At 45.3% G+C, this 12701-nt stretch overlaps 1 protein-coding gene across 1 annotated transcript in view; it reads right to left on the bottom strand.

Moving 5' to 3' along the window:
- LOC123998970 (voltage-dependent P/Q-type calcium channel subunit alpha-1A-like) overlaps nucleotides 1-12142 on the bottom strand; it is a 250420-nt gene extending 238278 nt beyond the window's left edge. The window contains exon 1 of the mRNA XM_046304259.1: nucleotides 11393-12142. Within this exon, the coding sequence (XP_046160215.1) occupies nucleotides 11393-11682 (290 nt within the window). The 5' untranslated portion in view covers nucleotides 11683-12142. The remainder of the gene's footprint in view (nucleotides 1-11392) is intronic.
- Nucleotides 12143-12701: the final 559 nt, after the last annotated feature.

Raw genomic sequence — 12701 nt, 5'->3', positions numbered from 1 at the left:
TGAAGAGCAGTTGCAATGGGAGAGACTGCATCATTTGTAGATTTGGACATGGGAGGAGGAATTAGACGGTAAAGGACCCTGGGCGCAGCCGGGAGAATATCGCCGTCCCAAGGAGGAAATAGAAGGAGCTAAAGCGGAGAGGCGCAAGTATGAGGAGGCAGCACGGCGACGCGGTTGGAAACCGGAAAGTCACCCCCCAAAAAATATTGGGGGGGGAGCTAAAAGGGAGAATAGTTATGCCAGGTAGGAGACCTGCGCATACTCCCTGTGCTCACCATTGGGCTAGTGAGACCGGGCAGGCACCGTGTTATGCTATGGAGCGCACGGTGTTTCCAGTGCGGGTGCAGAGCTAGCTGCGACACATACCAGCCCTTCCTATTGGCCGGGCTAGAGTGGGCATCGAGCCAGGTAAGCTTGGGCAGGCTCGGTGCTCAAGAGCTCCAGTGCGCCTGCACGGTCCGGTCTATCCAGAGCCACCTCTACACACCAGTCCTCCGGTAGCAGCTCCCCGCACCAGGCTTCCTGTGCGTGTCCTCGCGCCAGTACCACCAGTTCCAGCACCACGCACCAGGCCTCCAGTGCGCCTCGCCTGTTCAGCACAGCCAGTGCTTTTCTCCCCTCCTGTGCTATCGGAGTCTCCAGCCTGTTCAGCGCAGCCAGAGCCTTTCTCCTCTCCTGCGCTGCCGGAGTCTCCTGTCTGTCCAGCGCCACCAGTGCTACCAGTCGGCCCAGCGCGTCCAGTGCGCCTCGCCTGTTCAGCGCAGCCAGAGCTTTTCTCCTCTCCTGCACTTTTGGAGTCTCCCGCCTGTTCAGCGCAGCCAGAGCCTTTCTCCTCTTCTGCGCTGCCGGAGTCTCCTGTCTGCCCAGCGCCGCCAGTCGGCCCAGCGTCACCAGTCTGCCAGGATCCACCAGAAGTGCCAGTCTGCCAGGATCCGCCAGAAGTGCCAGTCTGCCAAGATCTTCTAGATCGGCCAGACAACCTGAATCATCCAGTTCCACCAGCCAGCCAGGATTTACCGGAGCCTACTACCTGCCTGAGCTTCCTCTCAGTACTGAGCTTCCTCTCAGTACTAGGCTTCCTCTCTGTACTGGGCTCCCTCTCAGTATCGGGCTTCCCCTCAGTACCGGGCTGCTTCGGTCCCGGGCTGCCCCTCTGTCCCGGGCTGCCCCTCTGTCCTGAGATGCCCCTCTGTCCTGAGCTGCCCTGCTGTCCTGAGTTGCCCCTCTGTCCTGAGTTGCCCCTCTGTCCCGAGTTGCCCCTCTGTCCCGAGTTGCCCCTCTGTCCCGAGCTGCCCCTCAGTTATGTGGGGATCAGGGTGAGGACTATTAGGCCATGGTCGGCAGAGAAGGTGGATTATCCCAGGACGTGTAGGGGAGGAACTAGGACATTTATGGAGTGGGGTCCACGTCCCGAGCCAGAACCGCCACCATGGACAGACGCCCACCCGGACCCTCCCTATGCTCTTGAGGTGCGTCCCGGAGTCCGCACCTTAGGGGGGGGGGGGGGTTCTGTCACGCCTTGGTCATTGTATCTTGTGTTTTTGTTATATGTTTGGGTAGGCCAGGGTGTGACATGGGTTTATATGTTGTGTTTCGTATTGGGGTTTGTATTAATTGGGAGTGTGTATTATTAGGGGTGTGTCTAGTTAGGCTTGGCTGCCTGAGGCGATTCCTAATTGGAGTCAGCTGATTCTCGTTGTCTCGGATTGGGAACCGTATTTAGGTAGCCTGAGTGCGCGTTGTATTTCGTGGGTGATTGTACCTGTCTCTGTGTTAGTCACCAGATAGGCTGTAATTAGTTTCACTCGTTTGTTGTTTTCTTCTTCAGTTATTTCATGTACCGCATTATCTTCATTAAAAGTCATGAGTAACCTACACGCTGCATTTCGGTCTGACTCTCTTCAAACAACAGACGAAAGACGTTACAATTATATTGATACATTGACTCCAAGTATCGATTTGTTTAAAATATATATATATATATATATATATATATATATATATATATATACAAATATTTGAAATTGTTTGAAATTGTTGCATGTTTTTTGCATGAAATTGTTGCAACAATTTCAAATATTTTACTGAGTATCAGCTTATATAAGGAAATCAGTTCATTTAAATAAATAAATTAGGCCCTAATCTATGGTTTTCACATGACTGGGAATACAGATATGCATCTGTTGGTCACAGACACCTTAAAAAAGGTAGGGGCGTAGATCAGAAAACCAGTCAGTATCTGGTGTGAACACCATTTGCCTCATGCAGCGCGACACATCTCCTTCTCATAGAGTTGATCAGGCTGTTGATTGTGGCCTGTGGAATGTGGTCCTACTCCTCTTCAATGGCTGTCTGAAATTGCTAGATACTGGCAGGAACTGGAACATGCTGCATCCCAAACATGATCAATGGGTGACAAGTCTAATGAGTATGCAGGCGAATAGAAGAACTGGCACATTTTCAGCTTCCAGGAATTGTCTACAGATCCTTGCGACATGGGGCCGTACATTATCCTGCTGAAACATGAGGTAATGGTGGCTGATGAATGACACGACGATTGGCCTCAGGACCTCGTCACGGTATCGCTGTGCATTCAAATTGCCAACGATAAAATGCAATTGTGTTCTTTGTCCATAGTTTATGCCTGCCAATACCATAACCCCACCAACACCATGGGGCACTCTGTTCATACCGTTGACATCAGCAAACCCTTCGCCCACACGACACCATACACGTGGTCTGTGGTTGTGAGGCCGGTTGGACCTACTGCCAAATGCTCTAAAACGCCGTTGGAGGCGTCTTATGGTAGATGCAGCACTCCATAACTCTCCTTCCTGGTCAAGTAGCCCTTACACAGCCTGGAAGTGTGTTGGGTCATTGTCCTGTTGAAAAACAAATGACAGTCCCACTAAGCCCAAACCAGATGGGATGAAGTGTCACTGCAGAATGCTGTGGTAGCCATAATGGTTAAGTGTGCCTTGAATTCTAAATAAATGACAGACAGTGTCACCACCAAAGCACCCCACACCATCACACCTCCACCTCCATGCTTCATGATGGGAACCACACATGCAGAGATCATCCGTTCACCTACTCGGCGTCTCACAAAGACACGGCTGTTGGAGCCAAAAATCTCAAATTTGGGCTCATCAGACCAAAGGACAGATGTCCACTGGTCTAATGTCCATTGCACGTGTTTCTTGGCCCAAGCAAGTCTCTTCTTATCGGTGTCCTTTAGTAGTGGTTTCTTTGCAGCAATTTGACCATGAAGGCCTGATTCACACAATGTCCTCTGAACAGTTGATGTCGAGATGTGTCTGTTACTTAAACTCTGTGAAGCATTTATTGGGGCTGCAATCTGAGGTGCTGTTAACTCTAATTAACTTATCCTCTGCAGCAGAGGTAACTCTGGGTCTTCCATTCCTTTGGCGATCCTCATGAGAGGCAGTTTCATCATAGCGCTTGATGTTTTTTGTGATTGCACTTGAAGAAACTTTCAAACTGCTTGAAATGTTCCAGATTGACTGACCTTCATGTCTTAAGGCAATGCTTGACTGTCATTTCTGGTTGCATATTTGAGCTGTTCTTGCCATAATAAGGACTTGGTCTTTTACCAAATAGGGCTATCTTCTGTACACCACCCTTACCTTGTCACAATACAACTGATTTGCTCAAATGAAGGAAATCAATTCCACAAATGTACTTTTAACAAGGCATACCTGTTAATTGAAATGCATTCCAGGTGACTACCTCATGATGCTGGTTCAGAGAATGCCAAGAGTGTGCAAAGCTGTCATCAAGGCAAAGGGTACTTTGAAGAATCTCACATTTTTAAAATGTTTTGATTTGTTTAACACTTTTTTGGTTACTACATGATTCCATATGTGTTACTTCATAGTTTTGATGTCTTCACTATTATTTTTACAATGTAGAAAATAGTCCAAATACAGAAAAACCCTGGAATGAGGAGGTGTGTCCAAACTTTTGACTGGTACTGTATATTTATTTATTTTTACAAATAGATACTTGGAGAGTCAAAGTATCGATATAATGTTGTCCAACTGCACCGATTTCTTCCCCCATCACTACTGTGGATCTGTGTGCGTTACAATGTACTAGAGTGTGTTATTGGATATTGGTTTCTTGAAACAGTGTGTGGTGTGTCTGTTTTTATTCAACCTTTATTTAACTAGGCAAGTCAGTTAAGAACAAATTGTTATTTTCAATGACGGCCTAGGAACAGTGGGTTAACTGCCTTGTTCAGGGGCAGAACGACAGATTTTTACCTTGTTAGCTCGGGGATTCGATCTTGCAACCTTTTAGTTACTAGTCCAACGCACTAACCACTAGGCTACCTGCTGCCGTGTGGTGTGTGTGGGTGCGTGTGCGCGTGTGTGTATGTGTGTGTGTGCGTGCGTGCGTGTATGCGTGTGTTGCGTTACCTAGTGCTAGTCAGCTGTACCTGCTGCCGTGTGGTGTGTGTGAGTGCGTTGCGTTACCTAGTGCTAGTCAGCTGTACCTGCTGCCGTGTGGTGTGTGTGTGAGAGTGTGTTGCGTTACCTAGTGCTAGTCAGCTGTACCTGCTGCCGTGTGGTGTGTGTGTGTGTGTGTGTTGCGTTACCTAGTGCTAGTCAGCTGTACCTGCTGCCGTGTGGTGTGTGTGTGTGAGTGTGTTGCGTTACCTAGTGCTAGTCAGCTGTACCTGCGCCGAAACGCAGGTATTTTTTATCCTATAGCTTGTTCTCCGTCTTCTTTTTAAATAGTGAGCCAACATTTTTTCAGCACTTTTATCTCCATGTCTGATCAAAACTCATTTTCTCATGAGAAATATGTTTAGAACATCAAATTACAGTCAAATCGCAGTATCGAATTGCAATACATATAGAATCGTGAGAATCACAATACATATAGAATCGTGAGAATCACAATACATATAGAATCGTGAGAATCACAATACATATAGAATCATGAGAATCACAATACATATAGAATCATGAGAATCACAATACATATAGAATCATGAGAATCACAATACATATAGAATCATGAGAATCACAATACATATAGAATCATGAGAATCACAATACATATAGAATCATGAGAATCACAATACATATAGTATCAAGAGAATCACAATACATATAGAATCATGAGAATCACAATACATATAGAATCATGAGAATCACAATACATATAGAATCATGAGAATCACAATACATATAGAATCATGAGAATCACAATACATATAGTATCAAGAGAATCACAATACATATAGAATCATGAGAATCACAATACATATAGAATCATGAGAATCACAATACATATAGAATCATGAGAATCACAATACATATAGTATTGTCATGTTTTGTCATTTATTATCTTGTCTTGTCCCTGTGCTTCCCATTCTATTCGTTTCCCTCTGCTGGTCTTATTAGGTTCTTTCCCTCTTTCTATCCCTCTCTCTCCCCCTCCCTCTCTCACTCTCTCGCTCTCTCTTCTCTCTATCGTTCCGTTCCTGCTCCCAGCTGTTCCTATTCCCCTAATCATCATTTAGCCTTCCCACACCTGTTCCCGATCCTTTTCCCTGATTAGAGTCCCTATTTCTCTCCTTGTTATTCGTTTCTGCCCTGTCGGTTCCTTGTCTAGATTTCACCGTGCTGTGTTTGTGTATCGCCCTGTCGTGTCGTGTTTTCCTCAGATGCTGCGTGGTGAGCAGGTGTCTGAGTCTGTCTGGTTCAAGTGCCTTCCCGAGGCAACCTGCTGTTCACCTGCTGTTCAAGATCGAGTCTCCAGTTTGTCCTCGTCATTTCGAGTGAAAGTTGTGTTTTTTTGATTGTATTCACTTTACTGGATTAAAGACTCTGTTTTCGCCAAGTCGCTTTTGGGTCCTCTTTCACCTGCATGACAAGTATCAAGAGAATCACAATACATATAGAATCATGAGAATCACAATACATATAGAATCATGAGAATCACAATACATATAGAATCAAGAGAATCACAATACATATAGAATCATGAGAATCACAATACATATAGAATCATGAGAATCACAATACATATAGAATCATGAGAATCACAATACATATAGAATCAAGAGAATCACAATACATATAGAATCAAGAGAATCACAATACATATAGTATCAAGAGAATCACAATACATATAGAATCATGAGAATCACAATACATATAGAATCATGAGAATCACAATACATATAGAATCATGAGAATCACAATACATATAGAATCATGAGAATCACAATACATATAGAATCATGAGAATCACAATACATATAGAATCAAGAGAATCACAATACATATAGAATCAAGAGAATCACAATACATATAGAATCATGAGAATCACAATACATATAGAATCATGAGAATCACAATACATATAGTATCAAGAGAATCACAATACATATAGTATCAAGAGAATCACAATACATATAGAATCATGAGAATCACAATACATATAGAATCATGAGAATCACAATACATATAGAATCATGAGAATCACAATACACATAGAATCATGAGAATCACAATACATATAGAATCGTGAGAATCTAAACACATAATCGTATCACCACTTAAGTATGGTGATAATATCATATTGTGAGGTCCCTGGTAATTCCCAGCACTAATACACAGTAGAGCCCACAGTATCTGTGTGTGGAACAGGTCATGAAGTTAGAGCCCACAGTATCGGTGTGTGGAACAGGTCATGAAGTTAGAGCCCACAGTATCTGTGTGTGGAACAGGTCATGAAGTTAGAGCCCACAGTATCGGTGTGTGGAACAGGTCATGAAGTTAGAGCCCACAGTATCGGTGTGTGGAACAGGTCATGAAGTTAGAGCCCACAGTATCGGTGTGTGGAACAGGTCATGAAGTTAGAGCACACAGTATCGGTGTGTGGAACAGGTCATGAAGTTAGAGCCCACAGTATCGGTGTGTGGAACAGGTCATGAAGTTATAGCCCACAGTATCTGTGTGTGGAACAGGTCATGAAGTTAGAGCCCACAGTATCTGTGTGTGGAACAGGTCATGAAGTTAGAGCCCACAGTATCGGTGTGTGGAACAGGTCGTGAAGTTAGAGCCCACAGTATCGGTGTGTGGAACAGGTCATGAAGTTAGAGCCCACAGTATCTGTGTGTGGAACAGGTCATGAAGTTAGAGCCCACAGTATCTGTGTGTGGAACAGGTCATGAAGTTAGAGCCCACAGTATCTGTGTGTGGAACAGGTCATGAAGTTAGAGCCCACAGTATCTGTGTGGAACAGGTCATGAAGTTAGAGCCCACAGTATCTGGAACAGGTCATGAAGTTAGAGCCCACAGTATCTGTGTGTGGAACAGGTCATGAAGTTAGAGCCCACAGTATCGGTGTGTGGAACAGGTCATGAAGTTAGAGCCCACAGTATCTGTGTGTGGAACAGGTCATGAAGTTAGAGCCCACAGTATCTGTGTGTGGAACAGGTCGTGAAGTTAGAGCCCACAGTATCTGTGTGTGGAACAGGTCGTGAAGTTAGAGCCCACAGTATCTGTGTGTGGAAGAGGTCATGAAGTTAGAGCCCACAGTATCTGTGTGTGGAACAGGTCATGAAGTTAGAGCCCACAGTATCGGTGTGTGGAACAGGTCATGAAGTTAGAGCCCACAGTATCTGTGTGTGGAACAGGTCGTGAAGTTAGAGCCTACAGTATCTGTGTGTGGAACAGGTCGTGAAGTTAGAGCCCACAGTATCTGTGTGTGGAACAGGTTGTGAAGTTAGCAGCAGCAGAGAGCAGCGAGGGAGAGAACGGCCAATAAATTATTTACATTCTGCAGATTGAATGTAGATCCCTGATTCCACACAGCAAAGAAAACACTAGGGTTTAACGATACTGGGCTGCCTCTCGTTCTCTCTATCTCTCCTTTTTCTTTATCCATTTGCCCTTGCTTTTTCTGAGCTTTCTCCCTCTCTCATTTGTGATGGTAGGATTTCCATCCCAGTGTTATGTGATGTGATGTACAGAGTAACAGTCAAAATCCATAAATACCACGGAATATCCTGGGCTTTAGTACATAGATACATAATCAAATACAACCAAGTATGAAAAGAAGCACACACACAAAGGGTGAACTGACCTACTTACCTCCCTCAGTGCCTCATCCCTTGGGGAGTTAGTGTATGAGCTAGTATATTACACAGGATAGGGCAAGGGGAGGGGTTATAGGTTAGAGGTCAAGGGGTCATGACAGTTGATCTGGGATAGAGCAGAGCATCTCAGGTAATAGGAGAGACAGTTATGAGAGTGACAGAATGTGCTATACAATTCAAAACAGTTTACTGAATTTCCAGGGTGAGACAAAATAAAGTCACCCTCTTTCACTGCTGCATGAGAATATGTGTGAACAACCATTCTGCCGACTTTCAGTTTGTTTCACATAGTTACTTTGACCTAAACCCTTATCTTATGGATAACATGAGTCAAATGGGTACAGTAAACAAGGTGCCACTGGGACCTTTGTGTTGTCTTACTGGTAGTGACCACATACTGTATGTCCCCATAGGAAAACCCTTTGAATAACACTTTTTGGTTCCAGGTAGAACCCTTTACACAGAGGGCTCTACATGGAACCCAAAAAGAGTTCTACCTGAAACCAAAAAGGGTTTTTCTTTATGGAACAAAAAAAGGGAACCCCTATGGGGATAGCCGAAGAACCATTTTGGAACCCTTTTTTCTAAGAGTGAACAGTAAATCTATAAAATCAAAGTTCAAGAAGTTTGAGATTTGTGTGTGTGTGTGTGTGTGTGTGTGTGTGTGTGTGTGTGTGTGTGTGTGTGTGTGTGTGTGTGTGTGTGTGTGTGTGTGTGTGTGTGTGTGTGTGTGTGTGTGTGTGTGTGTGTGTGTGTGTGTGTGTGTGTGTGTGCGTGGGGGGGAAGGGGGCATGAGAGGTAAGGGAGTAACTAAGGAAACAGGAGAAGGAGTGAGCTTTAAAGGGATTGGGTGATAGATGAGGAGAGAGATAGAGGAGGGAGATAGAGGGAGAGAGAGAGGAAGACAGGAAATATAGGAGAAGGTAGATAGAGGAGGAGGGAGAGGAGGCAGAGAGAAAGGGTGAGAGAGTGAGAGAGCGAGGGGTAGAGGGAGAGAAGGTGATGATAGAGGAATGGAGGGGAGAGAGAAAAGCAGGAGAGAGATGTAGGAAGAGAGGGAGATGTGGAGAAGAAGAGAGAAAGGGTGATAGAGGAAGAAGATGAGACACTGCTAAACTATTACCCTGAACACACTTAGATCAACATCCAGCATTTTCAAACAAAACGAGAGAGGACAAAACCATCTGAACTAGGTAGGGGTGTGCAGGTGTGGAAGAGACAATGTCCACAATCCAACACATTCAATACATATTCAAAATCCCTTTTTCAAAACGGTACAGAGGCAAGCTCCCACACATGCTCATAGAGTAACATGTATTGAACATATTTCACACACATCTGTGTTCAATCTCCATTCAAACAATTGAACAGATACGATTCAAAGGCCTTAAAACAATCTCATCCATTTGCCAGAGCAGCAGGCCAATTAGAGTGTATCATTTCTGACCCATCACTACAGATCAATGCAATCATTATTCTACTTTCCTCTCGTCCTGACAGCCTCACAGCTTCCAACAGGAGAACAGACACTGCCCAAATCACTCCCCGTTCTCCCAAAATGGTGCTATGCTAACACTAAGACTGAAGGATGGGGTTAAAAACAAACAAAAGATAACTGCTGTAAGGTGCATTGTGTCTGTAAAAATGTAGAAACTGGAAGAAGAAGCCTAAGTGTTGTTGTCCATTAGTTTACTCCAATTAGCAGAGGGGTGGGTAGGGTTGGGGTGTTTCTGCTCTGCTCTGGGTTAGGGTTAGGGTTAGGGGTAGGGTTAGGGTTAGGGGGTAGGGTTAGGGGTAGGGGTAGGGTTAGGGTTAGGCTGTTTCTGCTCTGTTCTGGGTTAGGGTTAGGGTTAGGCTGTTTCTGCTCTGCTCTGGGTTAGGGTTAGGCTGTTTCTGCTCTGCTCAGGGTTAGGGTTAGGGTTGGGGTTGGGCTGTTTCTGCTCTGCTCTGGGTTAGGGGTAGGGGTAGGGGTAGGGGTAGGGTTGGGGTTAGGGTTAGGGTTGGGCTGTTTCTGCTCTGCTCTGGGTTAGGGTTAGGGTTAGGCTGTTTCTGCTCTGCTCTGGGGGTTAGGGTTAGGGTTAGGCTGTTTCTGCTCTGCTCTGGGTTAGGGTTAGGGTTGGGGTTAGGGTTAGGGTTGGGCTGTTTCTGCTCTGCTCTGGGTTAGGGTTAGGGTTAGGCTGTTTCTGCTCTGCTCTGGGTTAGGAGAAAATAATAAAGAAAATCATATTTTTTTAAATAAAAAATAACACTAAGACTGGCAGAATAGTAGCAGACACTGTAGGTCCAGTGTGCCACACACAGATGGGCACAGTGGGCACAAAATGGGCACAGTGGGCACACACATACAGTCAGGGGCAGTTGTGTCTGGCCTGACACACACATGCATGCACACACACACACAAAGAGAAAACACAAGCAGGCACACACACAAACAGTCAGGGGGAAACATGGACACGCAGACAACACACACACACAAACACACAGGTAGTCAGGCACACACATACACTCCAGCACACCACAGGCATGATCCATCAGTGAAAACCTAGAGATATGTGTGCTGATAAGGACAAGGCCCAGTTCACTCCATTCTCTCAGTCCAAGCGGAAATGGTGACAGTATATATTCTCTCCCTCCCTCCTCGCCTTCCACTTCACTGTTTTTCCTGAGCTGAGACTGAACATGCTGACATCAGCAACCAGCAGCTCTGCACTACAAACATCTCTCTCGGTCTCTCTCTGTGTCTCTGTCCGTCCTCTCTCTCTCTCTCTCTCTCTCTCTCTCTCTCTCTCTCTCTCTCTCTCTCTCTCTCTCTCTCTCTCTCTCTCTCTCTCTCTCTCTCTCTCTCTCTCTCTCAAAAAAGTGGCCATTGGTGACTGCAATTGATGAAAGCCCTTAATAACAACATTATTGTTCATAATGACAAAAATCATATCAATGACGCCCAAATACAAACATTCAATGGATCCTAAACCTATCATGTCTACAGGTTTCTGTTGAATCACCATACACTACAGCGCCAGGAAGGCCTTTGAGTATTGCTGTCTAGTAGGCTATGTTGTCATCATTACATGCTCACACTAGCCTAATGATGCCCTACCTAATTGGCTAATGGTAGAGCCACATAGATAGGTCCCATCATTAGATCATCTTCCCATTATGATAATAACATTGCAAGTACAGTGGGCCTACCTGATATTCTGGGTTTAGCACTGATGTTATGATACACAGTGATGAGAAACATGTAAAGGATATGGCCATTCTGTAATCTTTTTGGCGTATTTTCTCACAAAGTTATCCTCGCTGAAGATGAACAGCGAGCGGTTGACGGTGAAGCAGTTCTGACGCACCGGGATGGGGTTGTACAGGGCCATGGTCCGGGCTCTCTGCGCCATGGACTGCTTGTAGACCCGCTGTCCCCCGGGGCCTCCAGGCGGGCCGCCCTGCCGGCTGCCGCCGCGGCCAGGGCCTCCAGGTCCATGCCCTGGTCCATGGCCGTGGCCGCCGCCATACCTGGACGGCATCTCGTTTTCGAACCGCGCCATTCTCTGGACACCAAATCTTTACAAAGCAGCTGTAGCTGAGAAGGAGGCGAATGCTCAGCACGACCACACAACATTACATCCCATCTGCCTGCGGACTGCTCAGACACTCAACTGTTTTATTCTGCTTCTTCCACCTGCATAGGGGGAGAGTTGCCGGGCGGTAAGCTTATATGGTGCGGCCTTTACAAGATGAAGACGCCATCTAGTTTTTGGTCTCTCTCTGTGGTTAGTGCTAATGGTTAAGTGCAGGTGTAAAACAAAATGCAACGTGGGGTGGGGGTGGGGGTGGGGGTGGGGGTGGGGTGGATAGCTTGGCTTGTTGCACGACTATCAGTGCAGTAGGATTCACAATTCCTCTTCAGTTTGTTTTTCGATGTCCAAAAAAGAAGAGTAAGGCTCTGTTGAGATATTGGGGATATCAGATTGGGGACATTCCAAGATGAGTTAGTATAAATGTTTCATGTTCTCCATGGCTGCTCCACCAAACCATTTCCACGGTGCGATAGGCTCGTCAGAAGCCCCTTGTGCTTCGCTTGAAGATAAAATGTTGTATTGTCATCATGACCACAGCACAATATTAAAATCAATCAGATTATCAAAATAAGAAAATAAATCCACCAAGTTTTTCCCCTCAACCGGGCATGTTGGTCGTGATTGCCATGGTACGTTTCAGACACCAAAACATGTTGGAAAAAATAGCTAATAGCTAAAATCTATAATTATTTATTTATTTTGTAACATCCGCAATGTTTGGTACACTGGCTAATTTGTCTCCCGCCACCTCACACTCGCTTTACACGCGCGCAACGATGAACTGGCATCCTTAAACACGAAAAGGATAAATGTGACATTTGTTGATTTTTCTTATTTGCATTCAATAATCATCTTTGATTGAAATCCGTCGTGGTTTGTAATGTATTGTAGGGTAATATTAGAGCTGAATCAACAATGCAATGATGTCCCTCTCGACACAATGATCATATTCTCTCCATCACCTGCACAGCCGTCCATTCATACGT

This window comes from Oncorhynchus gorbuscha, linkage group LG16 (genome assembly GCF_021184085.1).
Source record: "Oncorhynchus gorbuscha isolate QuinsamMale2020 ecotype Even-year linkage group LG16, OgorEven_v1.0, whole genome shotgun sequence".
Classification (NCBI taxonomy): Eukaryota; Metazoa; Chordata; class Actinopteri; order Salmoniformes; family Salmonidae; genus Oncorhynchus; species Oncorhynchus gorbuscha.
Note: the sequence above shows the minus strand (reverse complement) of the source record. Positions and strands in the feature narration are given on the sequence as shown.